General features: G+C 36.1%; 1 protein-coding gene across 2 annotated transcripts in view; it reads right to left on the bottom strand.

The window, feature by feature from the left end:
- Dhc1 (dynein axonemal heavy chain 1) overlaps positions 1-17,304 on the bottom strand; it is a 41,148-nt gene extending 23,844 nt beyond the window's left edge. The window contains exons 1-15 of one of the 2 annotated variants that reach the window (XM_033466801.2): positions 16,777-17,304; positions 10,759-10,998; positions 10,208-10,362; positions 9,361-9,584; positions 7,740-8,017; positions 7,487-7,660; positions 6,728-6,957; positions 6,444-6,643; positions 5,736-5,959; positions 5,409-5,584; positions 4,696-4,878; positions 4,227-4,625; positions 2,838-3,088; positions 1,959-2,204; positions 1,709-1,872 (exon numbers count right to left, since the gene is read on the bottom strand). In XM_033466801.2, the coding sequence (XP_033322692.2) occupies positions 1,709-1,872; positions 1,959-2,204; positions 2,838-3,088; positions 4,227-4,625; positions 4,696-4,878; positions 5,409-5,584; positions 5,736-5,959; positions 6,444-6,643; positions 6,728-6,957; positions 7,487-7,660; positions 7,740-8,017; positions 9,361-9,584; positions 10,208-10,362; positions 10,759-10,998; positions 16,777-16,803 (3,171 nt within the window). In that variant the 5' untranslated portion in view covers positions 16,804-17,304. Of the gene's footprint in view, positions 1-1,708; positions 1,873-1,958; positions 2,205-2,837; positions 3,089-4,226; positions 4,626-4,695; positions 4,879-5,408; positions 5,585-5,735; positions 5,960-6,443; positions 6,644-6,727; positions 6,958-7,486; positions 7,661-7,739; positions 8,018-9,360; positions 9,585-10,207; positions 10,363-10,758; positions 10,999-12,355; positions 12,727-16,776 lie in introns of those variants that run through there. The other variant, XM_033466802.2, reaches the window with a different exon arrangement.
- Between the last annotated feature and the right edge of the window lie 914 nt (positions 17,305-18,218).

The following is an 18,218-nucleotide window of genomic DNA, read 5'->3' as shown; positions in this document are numbered from 1 at the left end:
CGTATCGTAGGGTGGTCGGTCCGATTACCGTGGAGTGACCAATTGCGTTTCGTTTTTGCTTTCTAGCATAATTAACTTTATATTTATCGAACGAGACGTATTTCATCTTTTCGTTCTTTTATTCTCTTTATTTTCGAATAAAAATATTTAGCCCTTAGCGCTCCGTTGGTTCCGCTATGGAGACATCCGTCATTTATTCCGTAAATCCGAAGCCTCTGCTGCGGAGCCCAATGTTTTCAGCATAATTGCACCGAAGATGCTATGTTTTTGTCGACGTTGGCAATTGTTATTTGTAGTGAAAACGTGCTTAGCGTGCGTACCATTACGATTAAAACATTTTTTGCCCATTTTTATACTTAGCAACATAAAATGAATAAAATCAAACGCTTTCGCAAGGACTCGTAATCTTTTTCGCTCAAAACAAAACTTCCTTTATCTCGGGCGCTTTGTTCCAAAAATGTGCCGGAGTTGCTGGTAGTGATATTTTTCAAAAAATCGCTGTTCAACTTTATTTTAGAACGTCCGAAGAATATTTACTAATTTTTAATTTAATTTAATTATCAATTGAGCCGATTCCAGCGAAGATTAACAATAAAAAAAATTCCGGCGAACTCACGCAAAAGATATTTTTGTTTCAATAATTCCGTATCCAAACAGAATTCAACAGACGATTCGCAATGCTAATTTTATAATAAATCGCGTCAAAGAACACGAGGGATATATTTATTTATGAATTGCGAAGAATATCATTAATAGTAAATTTACCCATTTCGATGAGGATGCATTTGCAGTTTGGAAATTTCGGTCACAATTCACGATGTCGATGCACCGACCTCGCACGATGTTAAGTAGATACCATTACGATTAAAACATTTTCTGCCCATTTTTATACTCAGCAACATAAAATAAATAAAATCAAACGCTTTCGCAAGGACGTGTAATCTTTTCCGCTCAAAATAAAACTTCCTTTATCTCAGGCGCTTTGTTCCAAAAATGTACCGGAGTTGCTGGTAGTGATATTTTTCAAAAAATCGCTGTTCAACTTTATTTTAGAACGTCCGAAGAATATTTACTAATTTTTAATTTAATTTAATTATCAATTGAGCCGATTCCAGTGAAGATTAACAATAAAAAAAATTCCGGCGAACTCACGCAAAAGATATTTTTGTTTCAATAATTCCGTATCCAAACACAATTCAACGGACGATTCGCAATGCTAATTTTATAATAAATCGCGTCAAAGAACACGAGGGATATATTTATTTATGAATTGCGAAGAATATCATTAATAGTAAATTTACCCATTTCGATGAGGATGCATTTGCAGTTTGGAAATTTCGGTCACAATTCACGATGTCGATGCACCGACCTCGCGCAATGTTAAGTAGATACCATTACGATTAAAACATTTTCTGCCCATTTTTATACTCAGCAACATAAAATAAATAAAATCAAACGCTTTCGCAAGGACGTGTAATCTTTTCCGCTCAAAATAAAACTTCCTTTATCTCAGGCGCTTTGCTCCAAAAATGTGCCGGAGTTGCTGGTAGATAGTACTCGAGAAACGCGTGGAGCGCTAAGGGTTAATACGTCTTATTCGATAAATGTAAAGTTATTTGTGTCCGCGGACAAACCAAAAGCACAGCAATTGGTCATCCGACAGTAACCGGCAATAATTACGTAACAGATGTTAAATTCGGAGCGTCACCTTATTAACCCGCGAATTCCACTGCGAAACTCCTTTCGAGACGCCGGCGATTGTTTTTCCGACCAGCGTCAGTACTTCTTGGACATCGTCTAAACTGGGCTTCACAGTTACCACCGGTATCATCAAGGTTGCGTGTAGCAGAAATATCGGGCTCGGTGTCTGTTCTTTTTCGTAGATAATCATTAATTTATTCGTCCGTTTAGCAAGCCTCGATAGCAGCGTTTCCGATTGATTCAGTGCAGATAAATACCTGGATCGATCACCCGAATGAAACGCTTTCTAATAGCGTCCAACGAGCTCCGGGTAACCTTCGTAAGAACGTCCACCACTTTTCTCGTATAATATCGCCTCATCTCGGACACCGCGTTTCGCACCATGTCCTGCATACCCTTCGGCAAACTACCGGGCGTAGTCAACAGTTGATGGGGATCGTCGAATAAATTCCAGACTAATGACCAGTCGTGCTGAACAGTTTGGTCAACGTCTTCCACGGTCTCTGCAGATTCGACGTAAAGCGAATTTGTAAATTTTCGGGCGTCTGAAACTCGAATAACTGGACCATCATTGATAGTCATTTTATGGGCGAACGTTTACAGACCTGAGACAGAATCCTATGTTTTTTTTTACGTATCATTTAGCAGAACGTTCTAACAAATATTTTTAAACAGCAATTTTAATGAGTAGATTTATGAGTAGTTTTATGCAATATAAAAAATCGTTCGCATTGATTGTAAGACACGGGGGCAAGATAAACATCTGTTTTTTTTGCGAATCAGTCTTACGAGTCGAGCATAATGCAATAGAATTTTTAAAATGTTCAAATAGATAACGGTTTCTTATTTTTGCGGTGATACGAGTACACTGCGGATTTTTATGGAAAATAAAAATTTTCCAAGGCGATTGCGAGAAACAGTAATTAAATACCAATGAATCGTTCCTTTCGATAATCCTGATAAATTAAAAATAGTGTAACAACGTTATCAAATTGTTCTTGTGATTTCACAATTTTATATTTTAGCTACTCATCTTCGCCATAAATGCATAAAACTCGCAGTCTAACGATAAGGGAACTTCCTACAGGAGTGGAGTAAGGACATTACGCGGATGGGGAATAAACGTCGGGTATCACCTTCGTTGTTGAAAAAATCGTATTGACTGGAATTAGCGGCGCTTTTGAAGTTCTCCGCGGCGTTCTTAACGAGATCGAGTACTTCCTCCACGGCCTCTTCCACCATCATACTTTTGCGATATAAATCTACCGCTGCGAGTCTGCATATTTCCTCAGTCTTCTCCACAAACTCCTCTATCGTCCACGGCTGATCGGACTCTGGTAGCATGTGCAACGTGATCTTTTGCATACTTGATAGAACCTCTAGAATCCTTGAAGCGAACAAATTTTTATGTTTTAAAGCTTATACAGTTAGGTTCAATGAAATTCACTGCGTTTCCCATTAACCCCTTGCCGTCAAATTTTCTACGTGGTCTTATCGATTGGTTATTATTATTGGTTATTCGACTGTGAGATAATTTCTTAGAAAAAAGATGAATATTTACAATTACCGCGTGCCTGTGTTTGCTTAAATTTGTAAATATTAATAATAAGTACGTTTATTAAGTAACTTTTTTGCCAATTAAAGTTAGATTTTATTTAGTAAAAAGATTACGAGTAGTTTCTCGTTGAACGTATGCATTTCTGACGAGTGTAATTAAATTCTTAGAATGCTTCTGTTTCATTTTAGTCACAATTGTATTTTCTTAAAAAATAGTTGCATAAAGAACTGTCTTCGAGAAATGTGTTCAATTCATTGTTACTCGATTACATCTTTCGCAAAACAATTTGACACGTATTATGCTAATGATTGAAAGCATTACACTATAAAGATTTATTATAATCGGACAATCACAAAAATGGCAGTTCTCTATTTCGAAAGTAGTTTCTCGTTGAACGTGTGCATTTCTGACGAGTGTAATTAAATTCTTAGAATGCTTCTGTTTCATTTTAGTCACAATTGCATTTTCTTAAAAAATAGTTGCATAAAGAATTGTCTTCGAGAAATGTGTTCAATTCATTGTTACTCGATTACATCTTTTGCAAAGCAATTTGACACGTATTATGCTAATGATTGAAAGCATTACACTATAAAGATTTATTATAATCGCAGAATCACAAAAATGGCAGTTCTCTATTTCGAAAGTAGTTTCTCGTTGAACGTATGCATTTCTGACGAGTGTAATTAAATTCTTAGAATGCTTCTGTTTCATTTTAGTCACAATTGCATTTTTTTAAAAAATAGTTGCATAAAGAATTGTCTTCGAGAAATGTGTTCAATTCATTGTTACTCGATTACATCTTTCGCAAAACAATTTGACACGTATTATGCTAATGATTGAAAGTATTACACTATAAAGATTTATTATAATCGCAGAATCACAAAAATGGCAGTTCTCTATTTCGAATCTTTTGATCTAAAATTTCTACGAAACCATGTATTAAATTCTATAGCTCTCGGCGTCGTACCTGTTATCGTACACGTCATGAACTCTCGTGATTAGAATATCAAAATCCTTGATCTGCTCCGTCGTGTTCTGATAAAAATCCTGCCATTCCGGATTGGTCCAGGTCAAGGAGACTATTCCAGGTTCCAGCAAAGTTCCGACGCGAACCAAATGCGGCAGCAAAAGCGGCCTGACTTCCAGTTTCACTCGCCTCGCCGTCGACACGAAATTATCGATCATCAATTGGAGGGAGTCCGTGATTAGAATGAAATGATCCTTTTTTGCTAGAAGCGTCAACGCCACGACCGGGATTTCCAGGTTCAACTTGGCTAGACAGTCGGCTTCGCGAAGTAAAAGCGAAACGCGTCCGTCCAAGTTTACTTTAATTTTGTCCGTTTTCTCGTCTATCACCAGCAAAAATCTGATCGTGGCAATGAAACGATTGGGTTTATTCGCGATCGATCGCAACGGGACGACGATCAATGATTTACCGTTTCAACGAATCTTCGATTATCCAGGAGTTTTGATGCGTCCAGATTTCGGCGATGTCCGATTTGTATTGGTTCAAAACACTGATCGCGTGATTATATCGTTTTTCCAATTCTACCGTCAATGGCAGAGTTTTTAGCACCGGGTGACTGAATACCGATGCTGCCAGCTCGTCAAGATGAACTCTGTAATGATAAAATCTGTTTTAATTATTGTTTAATAGTTTAATGCGGCTTTTATTTTTTTTATTCGTGCGAGCAGTTTTTGTTTAGATATGTACATACATCTTGTAGAAAATACAGTAATGTCTCTCTAACTGACGCTCAGATTGTGCACAAAAATGGACAATTTGGGAAGAGGAGCGACGATTTATATAGCACATTTATATAGTTGCCGATTGTCAACAATTCTAAAAACGAGGTGCAAGGCTCAAATAATCGTATCTCCTGTTCCCAAATTGTCCTTTTCTGTGTACAATCTCAGCGTCAATTAGAGAGACATTACTGTATTATGAGTGCAAGAATAAAAGAATTATCAGACGGTAATACTGTGGTATAAAATTTTACTAAAATTTCCTTTTGTATATAATTAATATTAATGCGGTATCGTGCTAGGAATCGACTTGATAATTTTAGTTTTGTTAATTAAGGTAAGAAAGTACACGGGAGTACACGATAATGAATATTAATAATAATATATCTAAACGTTTATTTACTTCAGTGAATGATTCCAGGTTAATCTTCCTGCGATCGCTGGCATGTGTCTAGGCAATGGCGGATCATCCCGTTGTCTTTTAAATAATTTTAATATTCTGTCTATCTCTCTGTCGCAGTATTTCACCACTATATTATACTTTTCGTCAAGCTTCGTTAGTGGTATCTTTTCGCTAACCTTGAGAGAAGGAAACAATTTCGAACATGCATTTCACACATACTCGCTTAAATATGAATGATAACAAATTGTGTTATAATTTCAATGTGTAGCACTGTTGAATGTCGATATGATTTTATTGCGATAATTTTTGCGAAACACGATACTTCACTTTTTCGAACCGTGTTAAAAATCGTATACCCTGAGGCGTTTCCCAAACGTCAGCATAATTTTTCACGATGATGCTGCCGATATTCTGTTTCAGAGCGTCGGTCTTGGCGATGAAGTCATCGTAGTCAGTGTCGAACACTGTATTTCTCGCATCCAAATAGTCGTAGGATTTGGTGGTAGCTATTTTCTCAGCTTCCTCGAAAGTTCTTATCGCCTCGTCCAACGCTGTCCCAATGAAAAATAAGCTTAATTAGATTGTTTTTGAGGAAAAATAAAGTCAATCCATCTTAGAGAATTAATAAACTAAAAAGAATCTTGGTAAGTAACTTTTCTTACTAATTACATTAATCAACTTTCTTCGATGATGCTTTTTTTTTTTAAATTCAGTTACAATAATTAGAGATTTTTCGATTACAATAATTTCTTAGAAGCAAAAGAAAATTTATATTTATCGTGTACTGATATTTATTTAAAAGCTTAAATAATGATGGCAAGAAAACAGAATAACAAAGTTAGACTTGCCGATGTACAGCGAGGAATTAAAGAAAGTACAACACGATAGAACGTTGGAAATAACCGGTCTGTTTAAGTGAAGTTCAAAAGTTCAAAAACAAAAGATTGCATCGATACAGATTTTAAGAAATCAAAATTCTTCATTTTCAGACTATCGTAATTATTAGCAGTCAAAGGGTTAAAATGTCTTCAATACCTTCTCCCAACAGCAGGCCTTCCATTCGCCTCTCGAATAGGTTCTTGTAGTCCTGTATCAGTTCGAACATGGTCAAAATCTTTCTGATCCTGTCGCAGAACGAGTCGAATCTTCCAAACACGTGGGTTTCCGAGAACGAGAACTCCTGTTCGGTGACAGCCGGCGAGCATCGGACCAGCCTGTAGGTTTCCCTGTAAGCCCTTCACAAACGCGACGACCTTTATCGTTCTTTTCTGCTCGGGGAAGACGAACGAGTACGCTTGACATCAAAATTTTACCATTACTTGTTCAGTCTTAAGCAATGCTTCAGCTTCGATCGGGCTGCTGCTCGATCTTGACCCCAGACTGTTTCGCGGCCTCGATTGGTGACGTACTCTCTGCAAGCCACGATCATTTGGTTCGTGATCTTTATCATTAACGAGCTGGTTCGCTCCGAGGTGTTGTAATATCTCGACACGCTGTATATCAAGCGAACCGTTTGCAACAATGACACCAGAGAATCCCGCATTTTTACCTAACGGAACAATAGCGAAGTCATTGTCTCGTGTACATCTAACTATATTTTTACACGAACTCGAAATAACAAATTTCCAAAATACGTAAACAACGAACAAATGAATAATTTACATTCCAACGAAAGCTTCAAATTGGTTTGTTTAACAGTTTCACACATATTTCCATTCTTTTTGCTTCAAAATACATATTAGAATACATATTTTAGTTTTCAAACATGCGTCTACTTTTAATAAAAGTGTTTGTAATTGAAGATATGATTTAAAAAGAAAAGTGGTTCTCATAATAGGCACCTTTACCTCTTCTCTCTCTCTCTCTCTCTCTCTCTCTCTCTCACTCTCTCTCTCTCTTGTCAAGAGATTTCTCACGGAAACATTTTTATAATATCGGTAACCATAAAATAAACGATCATCTTCACTAGTTTAGTACCGATTTGGTAGATCTCTCGATACGCGCATCATTCAGCAATGCGAAAAATGTGCGAACACTGTAAACGCATATAGATCCGCGGTCTAAATCAGTGATCTCACCGGATCGTCCAGGTACAAACAGTGACAGCACTTTTCCAAAGCCTGGATGAACTTGGCGTTGTCCTTGGCTTCGTTGTAACAATAAGTGACCTCGTCTTCGGCGTCGACCCAGTCCTTGATCAACTTGGAGCGCGCGACTTGAAGACACAGCAACGACATTTGTATCTCATGGTCCTTCAGGAAAGACACGGGAAGGATGTTTTTAGTTTACGTCGGCGTCTCTCGAGAAGAAAACGGAACGTAACAGTGGAACCTGAAGTTTATCGACGAGTTGACTGAACTGTGCCCCTCTTCGCTTCCAATACTCGAGCTCCTGCTGCGGCCCAGAATTGTCGTTCTCCCGTTTCACCTGCTTACTTTCCGCCATGAAGTCCTTCAGCCTTTTGATCCAGCTTTCAACCCTCTCCTCAACGGTACTCACGGCGTTCTCCTTTGCCACGAACGCCTTCGCTTCCTCGAAGTTGTGCACACAGCCCATCAGCATCTCACCGTTCTCGAATATGCGTCCCTCGTGGGCCACCTGTTCGCAAACTGCAACAATGCAACAATCCAACGAAGTTTGGCAGATTTAACCTCGGAGGAAAAGATAAATAAATCGTGGTTTTGGCAGAAATAATCTCCGTTAGTTTCGCCACTTCTAAAAGCATAGTAAATTCTTCCTAATTGACACTCAGCTTGTACACAAGAATGGACAATTAGGGAAGAGGAGATACGATTATGCGACCGTTGCGGCTCGTTCTTATAGTCGCCGATTGTCAAGCATTACAAAAACGAGCCGCGATGCTCTAATAATCGTATCTCCTTTTCCCAAATTGTCCACATTAAGCTGAGGGACGATTGGGGAGAATTCACTGTAATCGCAAATATTAAGAAATTATTTCTTTGCTTATTAAATGCCTCGAATCGTTGCTACATTGTTTACTTGTATCTTTATGATAAACTGCAAGAATAATGTCAGATGCAGTTTTTAGTATAGTACGTCCTATCTTAAAATCATTGGAAACAATGCACGCTCGGCAATGACTGTGGACTTCGCCCGTTCATGACGATAGCGAGTAAATGAAATGTAAAACAGTGAAAACGTTCAAAGAATTTACGAATACTATTCTATTATTTCCAATTTCTTTTTTTTAACGATTAAGGAAAGAATTTTACAACCAATGCAGACGATTTTTATTTCGTAGTAATTACACGAGTTCTTCTCAGATGAAATAAACGCGTAAAACAAAAATGTAACTGATGATAGAAACGAAACGAGAAACTAAATGATAGAGCGATAATTACGCTATCAAATGATATATTATAATATAATGAACATACATTAAAAATCCTTAATGTATAATCATTCTAAGTGTGACGGACCTGGAAAATGGTAACTTATTCCAGGACAACTTCATAAATATGTATGTATTCGTATAAATAATCTGAATTAAGGTATTCACTAGTAGGATTTATTTTCATCGAAGCATTTCCAAAATTAAAATATAGACTTCTATAAAATAAGAATTAGTCTAATATAATATAATATATTAGTCTAATATAGTATATTATAATGTAATATAATATATTATAATCTAATACAATATATTAGTCTAATATAATATAATAATAAGTATATATCTAATATAATATAATATATTAGTCTAATATGATAATAAGTCTAGGCCATAAAGTCAAGATGCGAATAAGTATATTAAAAACAAAATATTTGAAGAATTTAGACAACGAGAGTTCTTGGTATTAATGTAAATATTTCCGAGCTGAGTGAAACGGGATTAAAATGCGAGGAAATAACGAAAAATTATTGTGTACCATGTATTATTGTGTATATAATAAATAAATTGAGTAAGCGACTTTGAAGACGAAGCGGATACCTTTCAAAGCACTGCAGAAAGATCTCAAGCCAGGCAGCAAAAGACATTTAATCATCGGACAGTCATCTTCGCCTTCGGAGCCTGGATGCGCAAGAGCGTCCATAAAGACATGTTCAACCACTCGTTGTATCGCTGTTACTATCCCCACCTTCTTCGTGTCTATCACGCCCGTGTAAAGATCCTTTTGGAAGCCTTCCTCGGGCAATTGTTTCGACACGCTGATTCTACAAAGAAATTCTTCTCTAGCAATAGGTACACACATCACAAAAAATATTTATTTCTGATAAAATTTGAAATTATGTATTGTTTAAGAATTTGTATGAAAATGCAGTGCGACAAAATGATAGCGGATTCAGATAAAAATTACGTATACTATAAAAATTATATATAGCATAAATAACTTTCATGTAAATGTGCTATCATTTTAATCGCATCATATTTCCATAAAAATTCCTTTATTTTCAAATAAAATTGTTTAAACTGTCAAAATTCAATTCCGCTTCATTAGTGTATGTTTATAGCGCAAAAGTTTGTCTAAAAACCTTGAGTGGAATGTTAAATGAACTAAAAATTATGTTAATTTTCAAGCGTGCTATATTTTTGTCCCGGAGTGTAGTATAGCAAATAGAAAAAAAGGGTAAGTAAATAGAAAAACAAAGCTATGCATCTTTGCAATAAATAGTTGATTAATTTCACAGCAGTGACATAGCGAATGCTCGATAAAGAGAAGCTCTTTAAGTGCGCGGCGTACCGATTGGCTGCTCGATAACTAATCAGTTCTGTAGAAACCTGTACCTAAACGTCACTTATCGAGCAGCCATTGTAACGTGGTATTTTTAGAAATTACCTAAACATGTAGATACATATTCCAGTACAAGGGACTTGCCATCCGTCCGTCAAGAAAAGTTTCTTCCTCGCCGGTTCTTTGGCTTCTTTTGTCTCTTTAATCTTCGGCGCTGGAGCATTCGGGCCAGATCTGGCATTCGAAGCTTTTGTCTGCATCTGGGTAAGCAAATTGCGTGTCTGTCAGTGTATACGAGAAGAATCGTGCCTTTTCTATTTGATGCTTTCATGCCTTGTTGCGATTTAAAAAGTAATATATTCTTCTTTCAAAAGCGATCTGTGACATAATTTCATTTTAATTTAACCAGCACATTTTCGTCTAATGGAAAATGTATACGCTTTTGATCCGCCGCATATCATTATCGAGAAATAATTGCCATATTTGAATAATAGAGAATTCTGATATTAGCAACGATTGATAAAACACGCGATAAAATTACGCGATCTTAACGATGCTATCGACAATAAAATGTGAGAGAAGGTATCATCGTGTCAAGTAATAATTCCCTGGTAGTTATCAAAACTAGAAAAAATTGTGTTAAATTGTTTAATTACAATTTCCGGTGGTCGTACGGATTCCGCTTCCTCCACCTCTTGATAATACCAGACGAGGGTTGACCTCATGTGCGGCAGGAACAGTTGATTGATTTCGTCGAGCATGTCTCCCTCGAAAACGTGATCCATAACCTCGTGACGGGACAATTGTGTCGCGTCCATTAAAAGCTGGAAAGCGAATTCTAGCCGGGGATCCATCTCCCCTCGCCTCGCTTTTCTTTCGCATTCTTCTCGGCGTTTCTTAAGAGAAAAGTTACGACGATTAAGCGCGTTTAAAGGATTGTGTTCGTTCGGACGTCGAACGTTGAAGCAGATTTCCAGCGTTTACTCGAGTATTTTTAATTATTTTTTTTAATATCATCAATTTCCTCGATTTCCTTTATTTTATATTTTACAGAATCTGAGGAAGCTTACTGGAAATATTCATGTAAACTGAACACTTCGATGGAATCAATTTCTGTTGCATTTTCTTCTCAAGTTTGTGAAAATACTCGACAAAATAATACAAGCCTATTTCAATTCTTTATAAGGTAATTATTAGAAAGATTCTAATCAATTTGATAATAAAAAGACTGGACTTTACATCTGCAATTGCTAATGATAAAGTCAGTTACTTTAAACGATAAAAAGATTATAGAAAAAAGATTATAATTAATTATACAGGTTTCGATTAACCAAAATATTAATTTCGTAAATATACAAAGAAGGAAAAAATATCTTATTACCAAATCATAGAAGATTGTTTTAAATAAAAATGAGATATGATTTGAAGATACTTTAGAAGAATGACCTCTAAGAAGAAAGAAACAGGAATCGTGGTAGTTCATTTGGATTAAAAAAAATATATGTATATAACATTCATAATGGACTGTTGATATTTCTGAATTTATGATAAACAGTGGACATAAAACACAAAGCACACTTCAAGCGTTTATGAAAGTAAGAGTTCTTTGCATCTGTTTTAAAAAAGAGAAACGAATAGAAAGTTACTATTTTTCTTCATAACTTGAATAAATCGATAACGGCTATTATTTATTTTATTGTTATAATTCGCGAACTGTACAAGATAGAAAGAAGTCTAAAAAAGAAGTTACTTTTTTAATCCAAATTTGCCATGTGATATACGACTTGTTAATTGTTTAAACAATTTAGACAATACAGTATTTTTCGTATATTACATGATAGATTTGAACAAAAGGACTTACTTTTGTTCGAAAACTCTCTTTTTATCTTGCACAGTTTGCGGATTATAGCAATAAAATAAAAGAAACAGACGAATATTTGGGAGTTAATTTGCATCTCTTAAAACGAATTTACGTAAGAGGAAAAAAATTGCGTAATACGTGCCCTCTACATATTCTCTACACAGCTCCTAAGTTTCAGAATTTTCTGAATCAGAGATGGTTAGACATCATCCCTTGCGACACAATATTATAGTGCAAAGGGTTAAATGCGGTGCTAAACGAACAGAGTGAAGAGATATGCAAACAATCCAGTGAAGCGAATAAATGTCCCACTTAAACTCCTCAAGGGGAAGAATTCGCGATGGACTTTAAATCGCAAAGGCGGAACGATGAAGAAGTAGAAAATGCTAAACCTGAAGGACATCGCCAGTGCTCTCCTCGTCACTTTCTTCCTCTGAATTTTCTGATCTCTGCTGGACCAACAAAGCCGGCGCTTGCACGAACATGATCAAATGGATTCCGCGACGCGGGACGAGAGGATCACTTTGGAAACGGGCGGATAAAACGACCGTAAGCAGGATCCGCTGAGAATTTCGCTCACAAACTGAGAAGGTCTCTAAGGGGTAGCAAAGTGGTGCAAGGGGAGAATACCCAGTGCCACGGGCTCGTGTCTGGTACCGCCCTTCTACGTATCGTTCGTGTCGTGTGGGAATTACCGTGCGATTCTACAGACAGTAGTCGATACCACACTCTGTGTGCATTCTTCTCGCACTGTTCCCGGCGCGAAGCTGTGACAAGTTCAGATTTTCAAGATACCAGCTGCCAGTTAAGTACCACCTCAGTGCTGCGTAATGTATCGTCTCAAAGTTGTTCGATCATATTGCTCAAGATAGTTCGTTGCTTTAAAATCGCGATTATCATCGCTGTTTAACAATTGGTTTAAAACGTTTCAATAATTTGTCTTTGATATTTAAAAACCTTCGAGAAAAATACCAGGAGATAAAATGTTCATTCATTTATTTTTATTCAACATTAACAAGATAGTTCGTTGCTTTAAAATCGCGATTATCATTGCTGTTTAACAATTGGTTTAAAACGTTTCAATAATTTGTCTTTGATATTTAACAACCTTCGAGAAAAATACCAGGAGATAAAATGTTCATTCATTTATTTCTATCCAACATTAACAAGATAGTTCGTTGCTTTAAAATCGCGATTATCATCGCTGTTCAACAATTGGTTTAAAACGTTTCAATAATTTGTCTTTGATATTTAACAACCTTCGAGAAAAATACCAGGAGATAAAATGTTCATTCATTTATTTCTATCCAACATTAACAAGATAGTTCGTTGCTTTAAAATCGCGATTATCATCGCTGTTTAACAATTGGTTTAAAACGTTTCAATAATTTGTCTTTGATATTTAAAAACCTTCGAGAAAAATACCAAGAGATAAAATGTTAATTTATTTATTTTTATTCAACATTAAAATTTCTTTTTCTCGAATCTAGCGATTGCGAGTACTATGTTGTAATTTCAGAAAAGATATTTTTGTTCCAACTTCAAACTTGGTTGTTCTTAGTTTCGACTACATAATTATCGAATCTTTTCTTCTTGTGTCGAATACCGCTCCGGGATTATAATTATTAATTGTAACAAAGCAGTTTATTTACTTAAGTGATTCATCGTTCAAATAATGCATGCATTGCTGATTACTTTTGCTCTGTTAGGACCTGGAATGCGAGAAGAATACATATATACAAAGCGAAGAAGCGAAATAAAAATACCAGTCGAATTTCAAATAAAGAATGAATAATTTATTCGAGTGAATTGTTGTTCGATTGAAATAGCGAACGGTCTATCTTGCTTTAACCTCTTAGCGCGCAAATACTTTCATCTCTATGTATATGTCAATCCAGAACTGTAAATCAATTTTTAACACGTGAAGCACTGAAAATCAACGACAAAAGTTTACAAAAAATCAAAGTAATTTAATTCATGAAATTGAAATTAGAGAGTTAAAATTGATCGTAGTGTATGGTATATTTGAAACGTTGTTGCATTTTAAACATTCCATCTTCGTGGAATTCAGTTGGTTCGAATATATCGCAATAAAAATAATTTTTGAGAACTAGTGAACAATTAATGTCACCCGCATGTGACCGACGCGACGCTGCACGCAATGTGTTAAACTTGTCCACTCTTGATTGTCGGGAGAAAATTAACGCCCCTTGTGGTCGAAGCTTTTGTGCATGCATAGAGAATGAAACATAGTTACGAATTTAACAAAGTTTATACGGACCAAAATTGTTCTTTATTAATTTAGTTTGTCTGTGACACATGCGGCCCAATAAGAAGTTAATTGATCATGGAACTTTGAAAATAAAAGGCCTTATTCGTAACCGTACGTTTTTAAAATAGTATTTTGTTTACAAGACGTTGAAAATATCTTCATTTTATACGATGGAAATTAAGTTTTACTTCCGACGTCGATAACAATATGTTTTTTTTGTTGAAAAATGTATTTGGGGATCCACATTGAAACATTCTATTTTATGCTTTGAGTTATTCAAGCGTAATTTATTCATCAAAATTTGTTTTCATATTTAAATTATATAAAATCTGACGTTTTAATAATATATACGGTATTTTTTCTTTAATATTAAGTACATTTAGGATTTTATGCGTTGATAATAGTATTAGTGAGTAATAAGTGGACAACGAATTTGTATGCAAATAGAAGTTATTATACGTTAGTGATGACAAAAATCTTTCTCTTTATAATTTAGTATATTACCTAACTTTTGTGATCTTTGTTTATTGTACCGAAAGTTTTGTTTCACATTTGAATAACGCGTTGTCTAAATAAATGGCGTTAAGTGTTTCTTTCAAAATTTCAAGCGCTTCAATTATCGTCGGACACAAATTTGTTTAGAAAGGAAAGATATTACAATATTTATAACACACGAATTTGACTCGTTTTTATCTTCATTGTGAAGCTTCCACCCTTTAAATAATAAAAATCTATAGCACGTATATGATTGCATGTTACATGATCATCTGTTACGAGATTAATTCCATACTTGTAGATCTAGGTGTCGACAGATATAACATCTGTTATCAAACATACTGACGAAGCCTATCATAATCTGGAATGTAATATAATTTATTGTAGAAGTTGAACTGTAGATTATTTGACGAAATTGTTGGAAAATCTATTATATTGTTGCGGTGTATTATACCGCACCGCAGTAGCGAATATGATTTATTACAATCTGTGCTGTAATATATTCCATGAAAATCATTGGTCGACGATTACCGGTGCTAAAAACAAGCATAATATGTTTTGGTAATAAATCAACACACAAGAAACACTATTAATATGCCACTTGACACCTGACGGAGTTCGTTGCCATGGTTTCGGAACGTTGGGGTAACTTTGCTCGTGAAAGCCCGAAGTCCCTTTAGGTCACCCAAGATACTCCATAAAATACCCCATGAAGCGTCTCGCAACTACTACGCTAACAGAGTAATTATGTTACGAAAATTATCGTGTCATGCGAGTTTGCATTATACCGAACTACGGACACGCATGCCAAACTGGGTTAGGCATGCTCCGTTAATTAACATACTTGCACTGTTTTAGAAGAAAAATGTGCAAACATTGCTTAACAGTGTACGGTGTAACGTGAAGCTTCGTTTTCGATATTTTTAAGCGTTATAAGTACATCGTGTGCTGTATAATACGATAATGTGCATAGATAATTACGATATGCAGGAAACGTGAAATGTAAAGTCGCTCGTAACCATAGCTGTTTAATGCGACTTAAAACTCAAAATAATTAAGTAAATAAATAAATAAATGCTTAGTAATGTACAATAAATTTCACAAATATTGCAAACTTAACCTCGAAAATATTGTTTCATCTGCGATCGAAATAGGGCTATAGACGACACCTCCAAAAATATATTTTCGAAATACAGTAATGTCTCCCTAACTGACGCTCAGATTGTGCACAAAAATGGACAATTTGGAAAGAGGAAATACGATTATTCGTGTTTTGCTCCTCGTTGTGTTATAGTTGTTGACAATTCGTAACTATAAAAACGAACCGCAAGGCTCGAATAATCGTGTCCCCTCTTCCCAAATTGTCCACTTTTGTGGAAAATCTGAACGTCAATTAGAAAAACATTACTGTACTTTTACCGCGTTTATAGAATCTCATAACTTCGTAGTTTCGTCCAACAAATTTCACAAACAAAATTGCCTTATAAATTTCGGTTTATCCTGCGATATAAATAGAGCTGTACATAGCCCGGCATAGTTACCAAAATGATTCTCCGCATTACTCACGGAAGCGACGCGACGCGACGCGACGCGACGCGTCTTTTCAATATTCAATTCGGCTGATGTCCCACGAGCATGCACCGGATCAATTCATCGATCACGAGGCAATTCCATTTCATGCTTCCATACAGGAATAACGAGTTTCTTACGTGCAAGGATAGATCGGTGATTAGAATAATCGGGCGTGTGTAAGTGGCCGGATAATCTCTCGAGGTCAGGAGGAGGACATGAAATCGCTGAAAATTTATAAACCGCCGAGCAGCGGGCGCGTTATCTTATCGAGATCCAGGGGTAGCGATCCAAGAGGAACGCTGCCAATTTGTTTCTCGTTTATGCGAAACGGAATGTTCGATTATATCTACGATCTTTCCTGGCAATTCGGTCTGTTATCGGGCAATCGTATCGCTAAGTAAGTGCGGAACACGTCTAATCAGAGCAGGTGCAACCGAGTTTACTTTAGGCAGAAATACTTCTCTGGCCTCTTACTCTGGCCTCCTCGCTGGTCTCCGTCATTCCGACGTTTTATCCTGGCCCTGGTACACACCGGAACAATCCACGTTCTTGTGCAGTCTACGCCGTAATGCGACATTAACTCTGTTACCTGGTCTCCTTAGCCAGCAATCATTTCCCTTCCAGTTCCTCTCTCTCTCTCTCTCTCTCTCTCTCCTGCCGCTCACCCCTTTGTTTCCGTCCGTCCCGCGCCACTTAGCTTAACGACGTATTAATAGACAAATCAGGTGGAATTTGTCGGAATCCTGGTTGGCGCCGCGACAAAACTACCCCCGCAGCCCCGCCGGTTCTCGAGGAGTCAGCGAGCACAGCTCGGCGAATGACAAAGGCCGGCGAATTTATGATAGTCTAGTCTTATCGAGCGAGGAGCCATTATCGTGATAAGGAAAGGAACGCCGGCAACTAATGCACGCCGGCACTGATTGGTCTGGCGTCAAGTCAAAAAGTTGTCCGCGAGCATCGACCGATGGACGATCACGCTAGAAGTACCGATCGATTTGCACAGAGGTAGTTACGTGCATCTAGCCGAGACGATCTAAACTATCGTTTCAATATCTCGAATGATTAGCGCGTTCGCTGATAAATATGCAAATCCAACAGAATTCTCGCGAGAACGAAATCATTTGGTTATTGGTAATTGGAAAGGCTTTTGTCATTTCAATTACTTCTGAAATTCTTTCGTTACGGTATAGATTTTAATCGGTATAGATTTTTAATAATTAGATTTTAAACGATATTATTTTGATATGAATATATCATGGTAGAAGCTAATTTATAAAACTTTACAGTTGGTGACAAGGAGATGGTGGAGTCGATGAATTAAATTCAATGCTCTGGATATTCCTAGAGATTATTCTTTTCTATAGGCTTTTTTATAATTTTGTTTTAAAAGAAAATCTTAAGAGAAGATACATATTATATATCATATTAGAATTCTATATAATATATATAATAATATATACATATATATAGAAAGGTTAAACAAATTTTAAAATGTCAATGTATTATGTTCAATCTATTAAAATGATTAAAGAAAGAGAGAACTAGCTATTTAGTTTATTTTTAGTTTATATTAGTTTGTATTACTTGTAATTGATCCAGACAATTTTTGTATGCATAAAAATGATCGCAAACTCGATTATTTCGGTTCGATTTAGGGACGAAGCGTTAACAACCTAGAAACTATTAATAGATCTCATTTCAGAGACCTTTATATATTTCATTCATATCCTTATATACTCGATACATTTATATCTTGATCTTTCGATTCTACTTTCTATAACAATATCGTATAAAATATATAGAGTTATCATTCGAAATAACAATCAATATCATCGTTTCATTTTAGACACAGCGATAAATCGTTGAATTTAGAATAATATTAAAGGATGCCTACGCCGGTTTATTTAATTTTTTTC

The sequence above is a fragment of the Megalopta genalis genome, chromosome 4, assembly GCF_051020955.1.
Source record: "Megalopta genalis isolate 19385.01 chromosome 4, iyMegGena1_principal, whole genome shotgun sequence".
NCBI classification, from domain to species: domain Eukaryota; kingdom Metazoa; phylum Arthropoda; class Insecta; order Hymenoptera; family Halictidae; genus Megalopta; species Megalopta genalis.
The sequence above is the reverse complement of the archived record's forward strand: the minus strand, read 5'-3'. Positions and strand labels throughout refer to the sequence as shown.